The sequence below is a fragment of the Aotus nancymaae genome, unplaced genomic scaffold, assembly GCF_030222135.1.
Source record: "Aotus nancymaae isolate 86718 unplaced genomic scaffold, 86718_ANA_hifiasm-v0.15.2.pri h1tg000029l, whole genome shotgun sequence".
NCBI lineage: Eukaryota > Metazoa > Chordata > Mammalia > Primates > Aotidae > Aotus > Aotus nancymaae.
Window position 1 is genome coordinate 42,797,248 of NW_026988442.1, and position 21,267 is coordinate 42,818,514.

A 21,267-nucleotide genomic window follows, 5' to 3' on the forward strand; every position below is an offset into this window, starting at 1 on the left:
GCACAATCTTGGCTCACTGCAACCTCCACCTCCCAGGTTCAAGCGATTCTCCTGCCTCAGCCTCCCAAGTAGTTGAGACTATAGGTGTGATACAAAAAATGCAAAGTTTTTGTATTTTTTGTAGAGGTGGAGTTTCACCATGTTAGCCAGGCTGGTCTTGAACTCCTGACCTCAAGCCATCCATCCACCTTGGCCTCACAAAATTCTGGGACTACTTTTTTTTTTTTTTGAGATGGAGTCTTCTCTCTATCGCCAGGCGGGAGTGCAGTGGCATGATCTCAGCTCACTGCAGTCTCTGCCTCCAGGGTTCAGGTGATTCTCCTGCCTCAGCCTCTCGAGTAGCTGAGATTACAGGCATGCACCACCATGCCTGCCGGGTTTTCAAGCAGTTTTGATAGGTGTGCAAGAAGTAGTGCTCCGTGGTTTAATTTGCATTTCCTGGGGAGTGGGGGTGCTGCGTGTCTTCTCACACCTCAGTTCCTTGTTTGCTGTTGACGGTCGCCCACTCTTGCCAGTGTCTGTGCTCACTGCGGCTGCCTCAGCCCCACGCTGTCTGCCCCTTGTCATCCACAGCGCCTGCTGCTCAGGAATGTTCAGAGTAACTTGGTGAAACAGAAGCTGAGAACAGCCAGATGGCCTTTGGTGGAAGAGTGGGTCGATCAGCTGTGGTCCATTCACAGGATAGAATGTGTCCACGCTGGGGATGAATGAATTGAAGCTATACCCGGCAGTGTAGATGAATCTTAAAAACACAGGGGTTTCAGAAGCAGATCACGCTGGGCACGATGCTGCCTGTCTGTAGTCCCAGCTACTCAGAGCCTGAAGGTGGGAGGAGCACTTCAGCCCAGGAGTTGGAGGCCAGCCTGGGCAACATAGCAAGACCCTGTCTCAAAGGAAAAGCAGGTCGCAGAAAAGCAAGTGCAGTGCTAGGCTGTTTTTTTAAGCTCAAGAAATTAAAACTAAATAGTGTTTAGGGATAAACATGAGGTTTTTTTTTTTTTTAGTAGTTTCAAAGATATGTTTCTTCTGTGTTTTACTGGTAGTAAACGTGAGGTGATTTTTTTTTTTTTTTAGAAGCAAAAGAGTAACATTAAATTTAAGGTAATATATTTGGAGAAAACGGAACTTCCAGGTAATTGGTAATTTTCCAGTTTTTAAATTAGACATGGGATCATGGTGTATATTTTATTACTATGCATTATAACTTAAATGTTGCATGTACTTCTGTATTTCACATAATACATAGTAAACTATTTAAAACAGAACAAAAATAGGCTTCCTTTTAAGATGTTTTCAAATCTGTTCTTGCAAAGTTCGCCACAGTTTTTTCCCCCAGCAGTAGGTTGAGTTCAACAGCAGCTCTTTTATGAAACATTTGCTGCACACTGAGATTGTACCTGGAAGTATGGAAATAGAACACTTATTTTTTTTAACCTCTAGAGATCTTTAAGTCTTTTGAGGAGTATGGACCTGCTATGCCGCAAGCTGCTGCAGGCAGGGATTTTTGCCTGTTTGGTTTATTTTGTTACCATTGAGTCCCAGCTCTGAGGACAGAGCGTGGCATGTGATAGATGCTTCTTAACTGTCTGATGAACAAATGAATGCCGCGCTGTGACGGCCCTGACGTGTGCTTAGGCCCAGGACAGTGTCAGAAGAGGACACACTCTTCTGTGTGGCAGGAGAGGTTTCCCAAGGGCAGGTTCAGGGTTCTGGGGTTTGAGTGAGAGCTCTCCAGATGGTAGGGAGCAGGGCAGTGTGTTGAAGAGATGGCAGGGTGCGTCAGGGGCTGATGTGGGACTCGGCGCTCTGTCTCTTCCCAGACTGTGAAGTGTGGTGGGTGTGGTGAGGGAAGGGGCTGGTGTCAGCAGGACTTGCATCCACCAGTGTCTCGTGGGGCTGGCCACCATGCTGGGGCCTCAGGCTATAGCCAGGGTAGTGAAGGAGCCGAGGTCATGGAGTGGCTGCCCTGGCCTAGGGAGGGGGGCACGGGTCCCAGCCACATCCCTGCATGTGTGCAGTCTTGTCTGCCCAGGCACACGTGCAGGCCCTGGGGCTACTTCCAGCAGCACGGACTGGGATACACTAGATTTGTAAAATGTGCCCCTGGTTGTTTGCTTTTTACTTTTACTTATTTATTTGTGAGATGGAGGCTTACTCTGTTACCCAGGCTGGAGTGCAGTGGTGCGATCTTGGCTCACTGCAACCTCTGCCTCCCGGGTTCAAGTGATTCTCCTGCCTCAGCCTCTTGAGTAGCTGGGATTACAGTCATGTACCACCACGCCTGGCTAATTTTTGTATTTTTTGTGGAGATGGGGTTTCACCATGTTGGCCAAGCTGGTCTTGAACTCCTGGCCTCAAGAAGCAATACACCCGCCTCGACCTCCCAAAGCCTTGTTTGCTTTTTAGATAATGGTGTCACTAAAGGAGTGCCGACTAAATGTTGGAACTTAGCCCTTCAGAAATGAAGACTGAGTAACTCTGATGGCTGCTTGTCACTTGCAGCAGGTGCTGTTCCTGTAGATGCGGCTGCACACCAGGCCTCTCCTTTAACTGTGTTATATAACCTTTCTGTTGACATAGGGGTCCCCTTGACTTTTTTTTTTTTTTGAGACAGAGTCTTGTTCTGTTGCCCAGGCTGAGGTCCAGTGGTGTGATCTTGGCTCACTGTAACCTCCTCCTCCCAGGTTCAAGTCATTTTCCTGCCTCAGCCTCCCGAGTAGCTGGGATTATGGGTGCGCGCCACCACGCCTGCCTGCTTTTTGTATTTTTAGTAGAGATGGGGTTTCACCATGTTGGCCAGGTTGGTCTCAAACTCCTGACCTCAGGTGATCTGCCTGCCTTAGCCTCCTAAAGTGCTGGGATTACAGGCGTGAGCCACTGCTCTCGGCCCCGTTGGAATTTAATTACACCAAGTTTAGGAAGAATGAAGTTATGAGGTGCTACTTCAAACAGCAGGTGATAAACTCCTAGACTCCTTGCCCCAAGAAAATAGAAACTCCGGGCGTGGTGGCTCACACCTGTAATCCTAGCACTTTGAGAAGCCAAGGCGGTCAGATAACCTGAGATTAGGAGTTCAAGACTTTTCTGGCCAACATGGTGAAAACTCATCTGCACAAAAAAATTAGCCAGGTGTGGTGGTATGCACCTGTAATCCCAGTTACTAAGGAGGCTGAGGCAGGAGAATCACTTGAGCCCCGTGGCAGAGCCAAGATTGCACCATTGCACTCCCTCCAGTCTGGGAAACAGGGAGACTCAGTCTCCAAAAAAAAAAAAAAGGAAAAACATCAGAAAGGATTGGCTCCTGTGATCCCAGCGCTTCGGTGACCGTGACCCAAGGCAGTAGGATCATTTGAGCCAAGGAGTTCATGACCAGCCTGAGCTGATCAGCCTGAGCAACACAGTGAGACCCCGTCTCTGCAGAAGATTTCTAAAAACTTAGCTGGCATGATGGCTCACACCTGTAGTCCCATCTACTTAGGAGGATGAGGTAGGAGGATCACTTGAGTCTGAGAGGTTGAGGCTGCCATGATCCATTATCACACCACTGCATTCCAGCCGGGGTGACAGAGCAAGACCCTGTGTCAGAAAAAAAAAAAAAAAAAAGCAAAAAGTGGTCTTTTACCTAGATATTTACCATTTCCAGTGGTCTTCATTCTTTTCTAAAAATCTAGATTTTAGCGGGGCGCAGTGGCTCACGCCTGTAATCCCAGCACTGTGGGAGGCTGAGGAGGTGGATCACCTGAGGTCAGGAGTTCAAGACCAGCCTGACCTACATGGTGAAATCCCGTCTCTACTAAAAATACAAAAATTAAGGCTGAGTGTGGTGGCTCACGCCTGTAATCCCAGCACTTTGGAAGGCTGAGATGGGCGGATCACAAGGTCAGTAGTTTGAGACCAGCCTGACCAACATGGTGAAATCCTTTCTCTACTAAAAATACAAAAATTAGCTGGGGACGTGGTGGCACATGCCTGTAGTCCCAGCTACTCAGGAGGCTGAGGCAGGAGAATCACTTGAATCCAAGAGGCAGAAGTTGCAGTGAGCCGAGATCACACCACTGCACTCCAGCCTGGGTGACAGTTAGAGTCCGTCTCAAAAAAACAAAAAACACCCAGCGGGGCGCAGTGGTTCACGCCTGTAATCCCAGCACTTTGGGAGGCCGAGGCAGGTGGATCACTTGAGGTTAGGAGTTCAAGACCAGCCTGATCTACATGGTGAAGCCCCATCTCTACTAAAAATACAAAAATTAGCCAGGTGTGGTGACACATGCCTGTAATTCCAGCTACTTGGGAGGCTGAGGCAGAAGAATCACTTGAACCTGGGAGGCAGAGGTTGCAGTGAGCAGAGATTGTGCCACTGCACTCCAGCCTGGGCAGCAAGAGTGAAACTGTATGTCAAAAAACAAAAAACTTGGTTTTACTCAGGTATCATTTCCTTTTAGCCCAAATAACTTTGACATTTCTTGTATTTTAGGTCTTTGTGATAGGTTCTTCTAGCTTCTTTTTAATCTGAAAATGTCTTTGTTTCACCTTCATTTGTATAGAGTGTTTTTGCTGGGAATAGAATTGTTTTTTTTTTGTTTTGTCTTATTAAATAAATTATATTGTGTATATTTGTCTGGGTACAGTGGGTCACACCTATAATCCCAGCACTTTGAGAGGCCAAGGCAGGTGGATCACTTGAACCCAGGAATTTGCGACCAGCCTAGCCACCTATGGTGAAACCCTGTCTCTACTAAAAATACAAAACTAGCTAGGCGTTGTGGCACATGCCCATAATCCTAGCTACTCAGGAGGCTGAGGCATGAGAATCACTTGAGGCTGGAAGGTAGAGGTTCCGGTGAGCTGCAGTTACACCACTGCACTCCAGCCTGGGCAACAGAGCGAGACTCTGTCTCAAAAAAAAAAAGTGTGTCACATTTTGGTGGGGAGCAGTGGCTCATGCCTGTAATCCCAGCACTTTGGGAGGCTGAGGCAGGATCATCACTTGAGATCAGGAGTTTGAGACCAGCCTGGGCAAGAAAGCCAGACTCTGTCTCTATAGAAAATTTAAAAATTAGCTGGGCATAATGGCACATGCCTATAGTCTTAGCTACTCAGGATGCCGAGGAGGGTGGATCTCTTGAGTCCAGGAGTTCAAGGCTGTAGTGAGCCAGGATCACACCATGCACTCCAGCCTGGGCAACAGAGAAAAACCTTCTTTCTAAAGAAACAAAATTATGCTGAGTGGAGTGGCTCACACCTGTAATCCTAGCACTTTGGGACGCCGTGGCAGGCAGATTGCTTGAATCTAGGAGTTTCAGACCAGCGAGATCCTGCCTCTGTAAAAAATTTTTAAAAATAGCTCAGTGTGGTAGTGCATACCTGTAGTCCCAGCTGCTCAGGAGGCTGAGGTAGGAAGATCACCAGAGCCCAGGAGGTCAAGGTTGCAGTGAGGCGAAATCTGGCCACTGCACTCCAGCCTAGGCAACAAAGCCGGGGGAAAAAAAAAGAATGAGTCACATTTTTTCAGCTTTGTATGCTGAGAATTTTGGATTCTGTGCTGAAATGGTAAGAATGAAAGAGTATCTGCCGAGCCCGTCCCTTCCTGCGCTCTCACTGCCTCCCAGTCATTCTGCGCTCTTCAGCCAGAACCATCTGGCCGGTTTCAAAAGTCGAGTTTATGCCTTAGCGATTGAGTTGTGTGAGAGCTCTGTCCGTATTCCACTTGTGAATTGTTTTTCATATGTACAGAGTGTGAGTATTTTCTCCCATTCTGTGGTCTGCCTTCGGTGCGAATCTGTCTGGTCTCTGTTCTGCTGTTGGGGTGTGTGTCTGTGTTTTCCTCAGAACCAAATGGTCTTGATTACTGTAGATTTACAGTATGTGTCCTAAATCAATAGGGTATGTTCTCTAACTTTTGTTCTTTTTATTAATGTTGTTGTGGCTCATCTGCCTGTTGAATTTCCTTGTTACATTTAAAAAAATCAGTTTATCAATTTCTGTGGGAAAAAAACCCTTGAGATTAGAGTTAGGATTGTGTCAAATCTATACATCAGTTTGGGGAGAGCTGACATCTTAATATTGAGGCTTCTAATCCATGAACATGGGAAATCTTTTTTATTTTTAATATCTTAGCAATGTGTGGTTTTCAGTGTATAGATTTCATATGTCTTGTTACTGCTTTTTCTTTTTTTGAAACGGGCTCACCCTGTCACCCAGGCTGGAGTGCAATGGCACGATCATGGCTCACTGCAGCCTCAAGTGCCTGGGCTCAAGCCATCCTCCCATCTCAACTGCCTGAGTCACTGGCACCACAGACACGCGCCACCATGCCTATTTAATTTAATAAAGCCGGGCGCGGTGGCTCACGCCTGTAAGCCCAGCGCTTTGGGACGCCAAGGCAGGTGGATCACCTGAGGTCGGGAGTTTGAGACCAGCCTGACCAACATGGAGAAACCCAGTCTCTACTTAGCTGGCCATGGTGGCACATGCCTGTAGTCCCAACTACTCAAGAAGCTGAGGCAGGAGAATTGCTTGAACCCAGGAGTTGGGGGTTGCGGTAAGCCAAGATCACCCCATTGTATTCTAGCCTGGGTAACAAGAGTGAAACTCTGTCTCAAAAAAAAAAAAAAAAAAATCGATCGGACATGATGGCTCAATGCCTGTAATCCCAGCACTTTGGGAGGCTGAGGCAGGCAGATCACTTGGAAGTCAGGAGTTTAAGACCAACCTGGCCAACATGGTGAAACCCCATCTCTACTAAAAATATAAAACTTAGCTGGGTGTGGTTGCACATGCCCAGCTTCTTGGGAGGCTGAGGCAGGAGAATCACTTGAACCCGGGAGGCAGAGGTTGCAGTGAGCCAAGATGGTGCCACTTCACTCCAGCCTGGGGGACAGAGTGAGACTCCATCTCAAAAAATAATAATAATATTTGGGTGGGGTGGGGTGGAGGTCTTAGTTGTTGCTAGGCTGGTCTTGAAGTCCTGATCTCAGGAGATCCTCCCACATCAGCCTTCCAAAGTGCTAGGATTACAGGTAGAAGAAACTGCATCCACCTTTTCGAGGGGGCAGTACAGGCATCACCCACCCAGCTAAGTTTTTGTAGAGACAGGGTTTTAGCATGTTGCCTAGGCTGGTCTTGAACTCTTGGATCCTTTTCCTCAGCCTTCCAGAGTGCCGGCATTATGGACATGAGTCAGTGTGCCTAGCTTTTTTAAAATTCTGTTTTAAAGTAATGTCTTCATCAGGTACTAGTAGCAAGGTTATGCTGGCTTCCGAAAATAAGCTGGGGAATGTTCCCTCCTCCTCTGTTTTTGAAAGTGTTACTCTAAAATTGATGTCATTTTTTGGGCCAGGCATGGTGGCCCATGTCTGTAATCCCAGCGCTTTGGGAGTCCGAGGTGGGTGGATCAGTTGAGGCCAGGGGTTCATGACCAACCTGGACAACATGGCGAAACCCTGCCTCTATTAAAAATACAAAAATTGGCCGGACGAGGTGGCTCATGGCTGTAATCCCAGCACTTTGGGAGGCCAAGGCGGGCAAATTACGAGGTCAGGAGATCAAGACAATCCTGGCCAACACCCTGTCTCTACTAAAATACAAAAAATTAGCCGGGCATGGTGGTGCGCACCTGTAGTCCCAGCTACTCAGGAGGCTGAGGCAGGGGAATTGCTTGAACCCAGGAGGTGGAGGCAGAAGGATTGCTTGAACCCACGAGGCAGAGACTGCGAAAGAAAACCAATCAGGACAGGGTAGATATGTGTAAAATGGTGACGGGTAGGATCAAGCAGAGGAAAGTGCGCCAAACAGGACAAGTTCTCAATCTAGTCCGAGTTTACCTGTCCTTGGCTTGGACCTGGCTTCCCCGGGGCCCCGCCCCATCTGCCTGGGCCTCCTGCTGCCTCCTGCCACTGTCACCGGCCTGGGCAACACAGTGAGACTCTGTCTCAAAAAAACCCACATTGATGTCCTTCTTAAATATTTGAAAAGAAAACACACACACACACACACACACATCTAGGCCTGGAATTTCTATGGGGTAGGTGTTTATTACAAATATAACTTTATTGACAGATGCAAGGCTATTCAGATTTTCTGTTTCATTTCTCATCAGTCTTGGTAAACTGTAGTTTTCAAGGTATTTGTCCATTTCATCTCATTTTCCTAATTTCTTGGCGTGAAGTTGTTGGTATTTTATCTTTTTCATGCCTCTAGGATCTGTAGTGATGAACCTTCTTTCCTCCTGTTGCTCAAAGAACCAACTTTTTTGGCTTTGTTAAATGTATCTGTTTGTTTTCATTGATTTCTGTTCCTTATGATTTCCTTCCATTTATGTTGGGTTTGTTACTTTGTAGCTTCCTGAGGTGGAGCCTTAGGCCTTGATTAATCTGTTGTGCTAGTCGGCATTCTCTAGAGAAACATTGCCGCTATCTGTGCCTCTTTCTAAAAAAGATTTATTATGAGGAATTGGCCCATGTGATGATGGAGACAAAAGTCCCCTGCTTTGCCGTTTGCTGGAGGTTGAGGAACGCGTTGGAATAATACAGTCCAAGGCAGGCAGGAAGGAACGGAGTCAAACCCCTCCCACCCCTTTCTGTTCAGGACCCTGTGGATTGGGGTGACGCTTACCTGCACTGGGGAGGGCCGTTGGCGTTCCTGAGCCCCCAGCTCAGGGGCTGATGTTACCCAGAAACACCCAGACATACCCACAAGTCATGTTTAATCTGAGTACCCCACAGTACAGCCAAGGGAACATACAATTAATTGTCACAATCATTGTATTTATTACTCAATTCAAAATATTTTCTAATCTCCCCTGTGACTTTGAGCTACACGTTAGCTGGAGGTGTATTGTTGAATATGAAGGGTACTTGGGGCCGGATGCAGTGGCTCACGCCTGTAATCCTAGCACTTTGGGAGGCTGAGGCGGGTAGATCACCTGAGGTCAGCAGTTCAAGACCAGCCGGACCAACATGGTGAATCCTTGTCTCTACTAAAAATATAAAAAATTATCCGGGTGTGGTGGCTCATGCCTGTAGTCACAGCTACTCTGGAGGCTGAGGCAGGAGAATCACTTGAACCTGGGAGGCGGAGGTTGCAGTGAGCCAAGATAGTGCCAATATACTCCAGCCTGGGCCACAGAGCGAGACTTTGTCTCAAAAAAAAAAAAAAAGGAGTACTTGAAGTTTTCTGCTATTATCTTACTCCTGGGTTTCCACTTTATAGCTGTTAAGTCGGGGAGTGTACTGTGTATGATTTCTTTCCATTTAAACTTCTTGAAACCAGTTTTAAGCCCTAACGTGGTATGTCTTGGTCAATACACAATGTTCACTTAAAAAGAACATATATTCTATAGGTGTTGGGTGTTCTATGAATATCAGGTCACAGTGGTAGATGTTGGGTGTTCTGTGAGTGTCAGGTCACGGTGGTAGATATTGGGTGTTCTGTGAGAGTCAGGTCACGGTGGTAGATGGTGGGTGTTCTGTGAGTGTCAGGTCACGGTGGTAGATGGTGGGTGTTCTGTGAGTGTCAGGTCACGGTGGTAGATGGTGGGTGTTCTGTGAGTGTCAGGTCACGGTGGTAGATGGTGGGTGTTCTGTGAGTGTCAGGTCACGGTGGTAGATGGTGGGTGTTCTGTGAGTGTCAGGTCACGGTGGTAGATGTTGGGTGTTCTGTGAGTGTCAGGTCACGGTGGTAGATGTTGGGTGTTCTGTGAGTGTCAGATCACGGTGGTAGATGTTGGGTGTTCTGTGAGTGTCAGGTCACGGTGGTAGATGGTGGGTGTTCTGTGTCAGGTCACGGTGGTAGATGGTGGGTGTTCTGTGAGTGTCAGGTCATGGTGGTAGATGGTGGGTGTTCTGTGAGTGTCAGGTCACGGTGGTAGATGTTGGGTGTTCTGTGAGTGTCAGGTCACGGTGGTAGATGTTGGATGTTCTGTGAGTGTCAGGTCATGTTGGTAGAGATTGGGTGTTCTGTGAATATCAGGTCACGGTGGTAGATGTTGGGTGTTTTGTGAATATCAGGTCACGGTGGTAGATGGTGGGTGTTCTGTAAATACCAGGTCACGGTCATAGACGGTGGGTGTTCTATGAATATCAGGTAATGGTGGTTGATAGTGTTGTTCAGAACATCGATGTTTTTCCTGATTCTATTGTTGGTCTGTTCTGTCAATTTCTGAGAAAGGTATTAAAATTAGAGTTGCGTCTTGCATTTTTATTCATTCTGGCGGTCCCTTCCTTTAATTGAAGTTTTTTGTCTACTAGCATTAAATTTAATTATTGATATGTTTAGATTTAGATCTACCAACTAATTTTCTATTTGTTTCCTATGTTAAGAGTTTCATTTTCGGGCCGGGCGCGGTGGCTCACGCCTGTAATCCCAGCACTTTGGGAGGCTGAGGCGGGTGGATCACGAGGTCAGGAGATCGAGACCATCCTGGTCAACATGGTGAAACCTCGTCTCTACTTAAAAATACAAAAAATTAGCTGGGCACGGTGGCGCGTGCCTGTAATCCCAGCTACTCAGGAGGCTGAGGCAGGAAGAATTGCCTGAACCTAGGAGGCGGAGGTTGCATTGAGCTGAGATCGCGCCATTGCGCTCCAGCCTGGGTAACAAGAGCGAAACTCTGTCTCAAAAAAAAAAAAAAAAAAGTTTCATTTTCATTTTTCTTTCTTGAAATGAAGTCTTACTCTTGTCGCCCAGGCTGGAGTGCAATGGCACGATCTCAGCTCACTGCAACCTCTGCCTCCTGGGTTCAAGCATTTCTCCTGCCTCAGCTCCTAAGTAGCTGGGATTACAGGTGCCTGCCACCACGCCCGGCTAATTTTTGTGTTTAGTGGAGATGGGGTTTCACCATGTTTGCCAGGCTGGTCTCGAACTCCTGACCTCAGGTGATCTTCCTGCCTCGGCCTCCCAGAGTGCTGGGATTACAGGTGTGAGCCACTGTGCCTGGCCTCATTTTCAGTTTTCTTTTAACTTTTTAGCTTATACCACTTTGCTGCCTTTTTTTTTTTTTTTTTTGAGATGGAGTCTCGCTCTGTAGCCCAAGCTGGAGTTCAGTGGCGCGATCTCAGCTCACTGCAACCTTTGCTTCCCAGGTCCCAGGTCCTGGTTCAACCGCTTTACATTTTTTATGCAGAGGTTGCTCTAGGGATTACAATATTCATGTTTAATTTAATTTTTTTTTTTTAGGAATAGGGTCTCACTCTGTCTCCTGGGCTGGAGCGCAGTGGTGTGATCATAGCTCACTGCAGCTTCAAACTCCTGGGCTGAAGTGATGCTCTCGCCTCAGTCTCCCAAAGTGCTGGGATTACAGGTGTGAGCCACTGCACCCAGCCTACAGTATGTAGCTCTAACTCTTCAGGATCTGCTTGGGGTAGCCATATTGCAGCCCTCTGTCCCCCGTTGAGGGCTGTCTCTTAGACCCCTGCGTGCAGTAAACTCCACGAGGCAGCGTTTGATTCTTGTGCCTCGAATGGTCTTAGGGAATAAAGTCCATCAGCTCTGCACTTGGTCATTTCATCTATACTTTGTGATCCTTTCTTTTTATTTCTTTCTTCTAGATTAGCCTAACATGGCAGACCAGAGACAGCGCTCACTGTCTACCTCTGGGGAATCGTTGTACCATGTTCTTGGGCTGGACAAGAACGCAACCTCAGATGACATTAAAAAATCCTATCGGTAAGCAGACAAGTGTGGGCCCCGCATCCCCGCAGGAAGACACGCACGCCCCATGTTTTTTAGTCTGCATTTTACCAAGGACCATTGCACATACTTTATCCTGGCCGACTCGGCTTTTAACTGGTCACAGCTCTGTAACACCTGTGTGTGTGTAATGTGCTCCTTATAGCTTAAAATTATTATATTCGTGTTCTCTTGCCAACGAAAAATAGCACTTAGTAGTTACTGACTGTTCACGGTTCCACAGGGAATCAGGGTCAGAGCCTGTTTCGGGCCCCCCTGGGCAGGAGCAGGCGGCACTTTCCTGTGGTCCAGATGGTCCAGTGGCCTCCTGTTTTAGCACAGTGATGACAGAGACCCCATGCTGCTGTGGCCTTTTCTGATTGAACTTGAAGGACTGCACTGTTAGGTACAGTGTCATCGAGTAACCTAAAAGACACAACATCACTAATCCAGACCTTCAGATCGTCCTCCTCTTATGTGCGAGCGTTGTGTAGTTCAGAAAGCACACATTAAAAGGTCATCATTACACCCCGCCATGCTTACCATCCGCTTGGCACACGTGCGGTTAGTGGGCTGGGACACCAGGGCTGGCCTTGGTGCTGCAGAGCTCGGGTTAACCAGGCCCTCCCTGCCCTTGGGGCTCCCTCTTCTGAGGCTGGGTCAGAGCGGGAGTTTTCACTGAAACGACTGTAGCGCTTGCTTCTGTCCCTGGCCTCTGCAACCCTGGAGGGTCGGACAGTGAGGTGGCCTGCGTGGACATTCCCTCCGCCGCGCCCTGCAGTGGATGCAGGTGGGACAGAAGGCCGGGAGAGAGCCAGGACATGGTTTTGGTTTGCAGGAAACTTGCCTTGAAATATCACCCCGACAAGAACCCTGACAACCCGGAGGCTGCAGACAAGTTCAAGGAGATCAACAACGCCCACGCCATCCTGACGGACGCCACAAAGAGGAACATCTACGACAAGTACGGCTCGCTGGGGCTCTACGTGGCCGAGCAGTTCGGGGAGGAGAACGTGAACACCTACTTCGTGCTGTCCAGCTGGTGGGCCAAGGTGAGGGGCACTGAGGTCACTCCATGCCTGCAGGGTTTCCAGCACTGAGGAGGCCGTGTGTTTGATGCCAGCACTCTGCACTCCTGAGAAATGGTTTCTGGGCATATGGAGCCTTTCTCCACACCCTGCATGATGGGTAGGGTGTGTCACTGACTTGATGTCCTGCCTGGAAGAAGCCAAAGTGCACAGATTGCCCCAAGGAAGAGCCGTGCGGAGCCACCAGATTCTCTTCTGTAGGTGGCTCCCAGTCCTTTGCAAGATAGAGGAGGAGATAAACCTTGATGTTGATGTTATAGTGATGTTTCTTCATTTCCTTGTTTTGTTCCAAATGTCTGTCATATATAAGGCCAGAGAGTTTGAATGACCGCATGGCCTTTGTGAGAAGCCTGTATTTGACTTTGACTCGTCGGCCTCCTCACTTGCATCCTTATAAAGCGTTTTTTATTTAGTTAGTTTTAGAGACAGAGTCTTGCTCAGTTGCCCGGACTGTAGTGCAGTGGTAAATTCCTAGCTAGCTTTTTTTTTTTTTTTTTGAGATGGAGTCTTGCTCTGTCGCCCAGGCTGGAGTGCAGTGGTGTAATCTTGACTCACTGCAACCTCTGCCTTCTGGGTTCGAGTGATTCTCCTGCCTCAGCCTCCCCAGTAGCTGGGATTACACGTGCCCGCCACCACACCCAGCTAATTTTTTATGTTTTTGGTAGAGATAGGGTTTTACCATGTTGGCCAGGCTGGTCTTGAACTGACCTCAGGTGATCCCCACCTCGGCCTCCCAAAGTGCTTGGATTACAGGCGTGAGCCACTGCGCCCGGCCGACCCTAGGTTACTTTCACCTTCAACTCCTGGATTCAAGTGATGCTCCCACTTCAGGCTCCCGAACTGCCGGGATTACAGGCGTGAGCCCCATGCACAGCCTGGAGGCTGCTTTTCTTGAAGCAGCGGACGTCGTTCTGTGTCTCCCCTCGTCCCTGCCTCAGTGCTTTCCTTCTGCTTCCTGTCCAGAAGGCACTGTCCCTGCCTGTCCGCCCCCTGCCTTATGCTGGAGGCGTTCGGGAGCCCTGCCCTCTCTAGGGGCCTCGGACGCCGTGCGATGCCGCCTCCTTCTCCCCGCAGGCCCTGTTCGTCTTCTGCGGCCTCCTGACGTGCTGCTACTGCTGCTGCTGCCTGTGCTGCTGCTTCAACTGCTGCTGCGGCAAGTGTAAGCCCAAGGCACCCGAGGGCGAGGAGACGGAGTTCTATGTGTCCCCCGAGGACCTGGAGGCACAGCTGCAGTCCGACGAGAGGGGTGAGTGCCCGCCCTAGGGCCAGAGTGTGTGTGTGGGGCAGAGCCAGACTGGGCCCTGAACGTGTCAACCTGTCTTGTCAAACAGGAGGGCACTGACACTGTGCCGCGAGTGTTTGTGGTGGCAGCTGGGACTGTTGAGGTGTGAACGTGGACCCTGAGGTAAAGCAGGCGCATAGAGCTGTCCCCGCCGCGACCTGACCTGCGGTAGCCGTAGAACCCAGGGACTGCGAGGCGGGGCAGGGCGGCAGGCAGGCGGGGCGGGCCGAGGGCCGAGGGCTGGTGGTGACCCGAGGCCACGGAGGAAAGCCGTACGGGGTGGAGGTCGGCGAGTAGCCTCTCCCCGTGAGCGTTTGTCCAGGTGCCCGGAGTCATCCTGCAGGACCGGTGTGGTGGCCCCGCCAGGCTGCGGCCCTCGTGCAGTGCGCTGTGTGCTTGCTTTTCAGAGGCCACAGACACGCCAATCGTCATACAGCCGGCGTCTGCCACCGAGACCACTCAGCTCACAGCCGACTCCCACCCCAGCTACCACACCGACGGGTTCAACTAAAGCCAGGAGCAGCTGTGGTCAGGGGAGGAGCCAGTGCCGGCCACGCCAACCTTAGAATCATGAACTGTAGTCACAGATGGGAAGGCGGCCTCCTGCCCGCCCTGGCCACGCCCCTCCTGCCTCCACGCCCGCCCAGCGTCGACCCTTGACCCACGAAGTGCGTAGCATGCAGTATTTAAAGCAGTGTAGCTACGGTCTTCTGTTCTTTTTCCTTTTTTAATAGCATGTGCGGGGTTCTGTTCCATGTCTGTGTTGTGGACGTTCCGCGGCGTGGCCGCGTTAACCGCACGGTGGAGCTGCCTCCCGGCTTTCGGTCAGGGCGATCTGGTGAGGGGTGACGGCAGCTGGTCAGGGGGGCGAGGAGAACGGGGCTGCCCTTCCTCCCTGTGCTGGAGGGGCCGGAGGCAGGTGGTGCCTGGCGGAGCTGTGTTACTGTCCTGGCCTCGGGGTCTGGGCCACACGCTGTGCTCCCAGCCTTGAGCAAGCGGCAGCAGGGCCCTCCTCCTGCCCGAGAAGGGGTGGGGCGTGTCTTCCCTGCATCACCATCATTCCTTGGCTTCTGCTGGGTACAGCTGGCTTGGGGACTGTGGTTTCCCGGGCCTTGTGGCAGGGTTTCTCCCGTGGGCGAATTTGGTGTGGAAAGCGTCACAGGCTCTTCTGAGATGGATGCCACGTCATCTGCACAGTGTTCTAGCCTGGTCTCCTTGTCGCGTGGACTCTTGGTTTAGGTCCTTGGAGGTGTGTCCTTCGCCCGCATTCGGGTTGTCTGTGTTCCTGCACTTTTCCGGGGCTGTGAGCTGGATCGATGGGGCCAGTCTCCCCCCTCCCAGTCCTGGGGTCATTCTCCACATTCCTTCCAGCCCACCAGACTCTTCCGGAGCCGTTTTTGGACCTTTAGAACCACAGATGGTAGGACCAGCCCGAGGAGCCACAGTCAGAGAGTAGATCGTGCACGTGTGAGCACCCAGCTGCTGGGGATGGCGGCTCTCCCAAGACCCCTCCTCCCGTGTTGGCCAGAGCTCCCGTCTGCCCCACTTGCCTTTGCCCCGTCATCGATGATTCAGGCAGAGCCAGATTCGTTAGGTCCCTGGAGGAAGGGCTGACTGGACCAGAGGGACCCTCTGACTCAGGAGGGTTGGGTCCCTGGGAGGCAGCAGCCAGACCACGGAATCCACACGTGGACCATTGGAAGTCAGTCTCTTGTCCATCCTAGACCTTGTAGGTGGTGCCCGGAGTAGGGGAGCGAGCCTGTGCTGGCCGAGGGCTCAGAGCTGCTCCCACTCGGTGGCTCTTGGGACGTGCTGGGCCTGCCCTTGGCCCCGTGCTGCAGACTCCAGTGGGCCTGGTTTCTGCAGAACGTCCACGGTGGCTGCCGCAGAGTTCCCAGTAGAGATGAAGCCGAGGGAGAGGCCGTGTCTCGGCTCTGGCTTAGACCAACCAGATGAGCCTCCTGCAGCTCCCTTTCCCCGCCTGCCTGCGGACTCGTGGCCCCAGCTCACTCATTGCCCTCAGCGGCCCACCCAAGGCTGTGCGGAGGGGTAGGTTCCGGGTGACCGGGAAGTTGCCAGAAGGGGCGTGGATGTGAGGCAGATCTGGACGTGCTTAGGAGTGGTTCCGGTCCTTGGTGCTGGTTGCCCCCAGCTGCCCCCGGCTGCAGATGCCCACGTGGGCCGTGAGTCGGCTGCCAACGCCGGGTCCTGGGGCGGTTGTGTTTGTCCCACTTTTCTTTGGTTTTTCTCACTAAAATGATCATGAAGACATTTGATGAGGAGAGATACGCACTGTGTTATTAAGTTAGAAATAATTTGTCAAAATCAGACTTCTCCTAAAAGAATGAGACTCATCGTTTGGCCCGTCCTGAGTAAGAGGCGGTGAGACAGTGAGAGCTTCCGTGCCACTCAACATAGCAGCAAGGTCAGCCTGAGAGGCCAGCCATAGGCAGCCTTTGCAATTTTTATAGATGTAACTTAGGAAGTGAGTTATTTTTCCCCAGACTGGCCAAGAGCCAGGTTCTAAGCTCGGACCTAAGGTAGAAAGCAGCCTGTCTGGGGCTGGCTCAGCCCCACAGGCCCTCTGTCGGCTCACACAGCTCTGTGGCTAGAACCCTCCAGGGCCCTTTGGTACCATCAGAGCAGGCCACTTGCCAGGTGGCTTTTCAGTTACAGAGTCCAGTGGAAGATTTTTTAGAACCATGCAGCTCCCCAAAGAGGGTGGGGTAGGGTGGGGGAGAGGAGCAGGTCTGGAGGATTGTGGAACTGAGTCCCCTGCAGAATTTGTAAAACCTAAATAAATCATGCCCATGACAATTCTCACGGTAGTGATTGTGATTAGAAGACCCCCAGGAAGCCCAGACCCTCGGGCCTGGAGTTCCTCTCACTGCCTGACCTGGAAGCAAACCCTGTTTTCCGTGTTCTGCGCTGTTGCTTTTAAGGCCTTGTCTTAATTCAAGGAAAAAGATACCCCTGGGTTTTATTTCTCTTTTTCTTGAGTAGACCGTTACCCTGTTAATTAAAAGAGCTGATGAGCCCCTGGGGGCAGCTTACAGGCCTCCCTGTCCACATGCTAGCTGACCAGGATGCCCCCGGCACCCCAGCCTGCTGGTGGCAGTGACAGGAGCTTCCTGACTCTGCACTCGGGCCGCGGGCGATGAGTGAGCGAGTGTGGCCTGGGCAAAGAGCAGCCCATCGGGCACGGCTGCCAGGGGCCTGCTGGGGTCATTGTGCTTCAGGGCCTGTCCGGTTCACGAGGAGTCCAGGCAATATGGCCAGCCTCGGACCTGCAGGAGGTGTGGGAGCGGCCCCATGGCCCTTTCACGGCAGCTGCTGGTGTGGAGATTTGTCCCCCCTTGGTGACGTGGGATTTTTGTCTTCCTTTTGGCTTTATTTTTAAACTGCTTTAGGTATTACTGCTCAGTGTCTGTGAACTCGCCTAGTTCTGATGTTCAGTTAATGCAGCCGGCACCTAGTGGGGAGCTGTTAGCAAAAGAAACTGGCACGTGCGCACGCCCGGCGGGACGCGTCATCTCCCTGTCGGCTGAGACTGCTCTCGGGTGCTGCGTGTCCCCTGCCAAGCCCAGGGCACCTGTTTGGGGTGGGCCGGGTGCTGTGGGGGCACCGGCACACAGGCTGCGGCTGGAGGGTCTGGGTGCTGTGGGCAGAGCTCGACTGGGTCTTGTCCGCCCTCCCTTGGCTCTGACACAGTGCATCCTACTGTGGGGCATCTCCTGAGGGGACACGAGGTGACCGATCTCACCCTTTCCCGGTATTTGGAGCTGTGAACCCATGTGGCGCAGGACCAACCTCTGTCTGTCATTTTGATTGTGAATCATCCTCCTGTGGAATCGGCAAAAGCTACATTTTTACTGTCCTTACCAGCAACGGTTCGCGTCGTCACATGCTGTGAGTGTGGGCTGTGATGTGTCCGTGTGTGTACATATGTGTATATGTATATATCACGCAGCCAGCGTGTCATGCTGCTGTCAGCCGGCAGCAACGAGTACAATAAACAGCCTCTGGTTCTGGACGAGAAGGGCCGGCCGAGCCCACTGTGTGCAGAGTGTGTGTGCCCAGGGCACTGCCATGGCCCCACCAGCATTGGCCTCTGGTCTGCAGGGTCGGGTGCCCGTCCTGGGGGCTCTGTGCTGTGCTCACCTGACCCAGGTGTGAAATCTAGGAGGTGACTGGAAACCCTTCCCTCCCTTGAAACATTAAAGCCAATTTTCTAAGCAACAGATACAATCAGTGGCAAAGCTGCATCTGGAGGGCAGCCTGGGAAAGGGACCTGTCCTGGCCCCAGGTCCGCCCCAGAGGAGTTCACACGGCACCACGCTCCAGAAGGGGCTGGGCCTGGGGTCCTGCCAGTGGCACCTTTTGCTAGATTTTGTTTTCCTGGATATTGGGGAGATGTTTCAAGCCAGGTGGGGGAAGAAGTTAACACTGAAGTATGTATTGTTTTTAAAAATCCAGTGCAGACGCATGGAAGCTGGTTGTCCATGCCCTGGTTTGGTCGCTGGCGCCCTGGAGTTCCGACCGTGTTGGGTGCAGGCGCTGTCAGACCTCCGGCTGACCCTGGCCCGGGCATACACTTCCAAGGGCCAGGCTGGTTTCGCATGGTGATCTCCGTCTTGTATGTCCGAATGTTGACCTAAAATAAAGATTATGTTGTAAAATAAATGTTTTCACTGCACACCCCACGTGTCTTACTTACTGGTCCTGCAGATCCATGGTTTTGGAGACTCTAGCAGTTGACCTTAGGAGCCCCCCTGCACCCTTTGTGGCTGGAACCTCACTTCCCTCCTGCCTGGTCCAAATGTGGACAAACGCTCCCATCCGCTGGGTTTTCTTTTCACCTGCATTTTCTTTCTTTCTTTTCTTTTCTCTCTTCTCTTTTCTCTCTTCTCTTCTCTTCTTCTCTTCTCTCTTCTCTTCTTTTCTTTCTTTTTTTTTAGACGGAGTTTTGCTCTGTCACCCAGGCTGGAGTGCAGTGGTGCATTCTCGGCTCACTGCAACCTCCACCTCCTGGGTTCAAGCAATTCTCCTGCCTTAGCCTCCCAAGTAGCTCCATGCTCAGCTAATTTTTTTGTATTTTTGGTAGAGACAGGGTTTCACCATGTTGGCCAGGCTGGTCTTGAACTCCTGACCTCAGGTGATCTGCCTGCCTTGGCCTCCCAAAGTGTTGGGATTACAGGCGTGAGCCAACATGCCTGGCCTTTTTACCTCCATTTTCTAAATATCAAGACGGGAGCAAAGAGGCTGGGTGTGGTGGCTCACGCCTGTTATCCCAGCACTTTGGGAGGCCAAGGCAGGTGGATCATCTGAGGTTAGGAGTTCGAGACCAGCCTGACCAACATGGTGAACCCCGTCTTTACTAGAAATGCAAAAATCAGCTGGGTGGTGGAGGTGCATGCCTTTAATCCCAGCTACTTGGGAGGCTGAGGCAGGAGAATCGCCTGAACCCAGGAGGCGTAGGTTGCATTGAGCTGAGATTGCACCACTGCACTCCAGGCTGGGCAACAAGAGCAAAACTCCGTCTCGGGGGGGAAAAATACAAAAGAATTGGCCAAGCATGGTGGCTCACGCCTGTAATCACAGCACTCTGGGAGGTCAAGGTGGGCAGGTCACAAGGTCAGGAGTTCAAGACCAGACTGGCCAACATGGTGAAACCCCATCTCTACTAAAAATACAAAAACTAGCCAGGCATGGTGGGGCATGCCTATAATCCCAGCTACTCAGGAAGCTCAGGCAGGAGAATTGCTTGAACCGGGACCTGGGAGGCGGAGCTTGCAGTGAACCGACATTGCAGCACTGCACTCCAGCCTGGGCTATACAGAGCAAGACTCCATTAAAAAAAAAAAAAAAAATTAGCTGAGTGTGGTGGGGTGCTCCTATAATCCCAGCTACTTGGAAGGCTGAAGCAGGAGAATTGCTTGAACCTGGGAGGTGGAGGTTGCAGTGAGCTGAGATTGTGCCACTGCACTGCAGCCTGGGTGACAGAGCCAAATTCCGCCTCAAAAAAAAAAAAAAAAAAAAGGTTTGGGAGTTGGGCACAGTGGTGCGCAGCAGTAATCCCAGCTCCTTGGGAGGCTGAGATGAAAGGATTGCTTGAGCCTGGGGGTTCCAGACTAGCCTGGCCAACACAGTGAGACCTTGTCTCTTGAAAATAAATGCAAATAGTTTGGGAGAAAAAGTATAAAAATACTCAGAATACGCCTGGTGTGGTGCTCACGCCTGTAATCCCAGCACTCTGGGAGGCCCAGGTGGGAGGATTGCTTGAGCCCAGGAGTTCAAGAGCGAACTGTGCAGCAGCGAGATCGTGTCTCTACAAAACAAGGTCTAAAATTACCTGGGCGTAGTGTCTGTGCCTGTGGTCCCAGCTGTTCAGGAGGATGAGGCGGGATGATCACTTGAGCCCAGAAGTCCAGGCTACCATGAGCTGTGGTTGCACCACCAAACTCCAGCCTGGGCGACAGGGAGATCCTGTCTTAAAACAAAAGTCAGTCAGTAAGTCTGTCTATATAAAATGTAACACCTTGAAATCCTCTATTCAGACTTAAGAAATGTAAAGTAATTTGCGTCAGATTTTCCATTTTTAAGAAATGGCAGCGCCAAAGACCAGTTTGTACCTCCCTTCCCATCTCCTTCCACTGCTTCCATAGTTTCAAACATTGGCACTTTCAGGTCCAATAAAATGTACCACTGGTTTATACCATTTTACAGAAATTGTACTACACTGTACCACCTACCGTAGGACTCTCTCATCCTATATAGTAGTAGTATAAAAATCAAGCCATGTGGTTATATTAGGTCTGGTTCATTTTACCTTCTGTACAGAATAGTCACGAATTAATCACAGCCGCTCCTGGGCTAATTGGCCACCGGCTTGTAGTTTTTCACTGTGGAAACAAAGGGGAAACGTCGCTGCTGAGCCGTCCCTGCGGTGGGATCGCTGGGAGCGGGACCGGGGCCAAGAGGCGCTGCGGCAGAGCTCTCCATCCGCCCGGCGCCCCAGCCATCTCCGTCTACGAGACAGAGTCGGACCACCCTCCCCGCGGCTATGCCTTCCTCGCTCCAGGCGACCCAGAGAGCGCTTCCTACCGCCAGCCGGGCCGCGGTGCGAGGGCGTGGTCACTCCGGTGGGGCGGGGCAAGTGGGGTGGGCCGCCCACGTGTGGTCTTACGGGCAGCGGGAGACCCCACTGCAGCTCAAGGCTTTGCGGCATCTGGA

At 51.2% G+C, this 21,267-nt stretch overlaps 1 protein-coding gene across 3 annotated transcripts in view; it reads left to right on the forward strand.

Annotated features, from left to right (window-relative positions):
- Positions 1 to 18,730, forward strand: part of DNAJC5 (DnaJ heat shock protein family (Hsp40) member C5) — a 37,564-nt gene extending 18,834 nt beyond the window's left edge. For 2 of the 3 annotated variants that reach the window (XM_064382611.1, XM_012440513.3), the window contains exons 2-5: positions 11,544 to 11,661; positions 12,503 to 12,716; positions 13,827 to 13,998; positions 14,442 to 18,730. In XM_064382611.1, the coding sequence (XP_064238681.1) occupies positions 11,555 to 11,661; positions 12,503 to 12,716; positions 13,827 to 13,998; positions 14,442 to 14,545 (597 nt within the window). In that variant the 5' untranslated portion in view covers positions 11,544 to 11,554 and the 3' untranslated portion in view covers positions 14,546 to 18,730. Of the gene's footprint in view, positions 1 to 11,543; positions 11,662 to 12,502; positions 12,717 to 13,826; positions 13,999 to 14,083; positions 14,158 to 14,441 lie in introns of all 3 variants that reach the window. The other variant, XR_001105393.3, reaches the window with a different exon arrangement.
- The last annotated feature ends 2,537 nt before the right edge of the window (positions 18,731 to 21,267 follow it).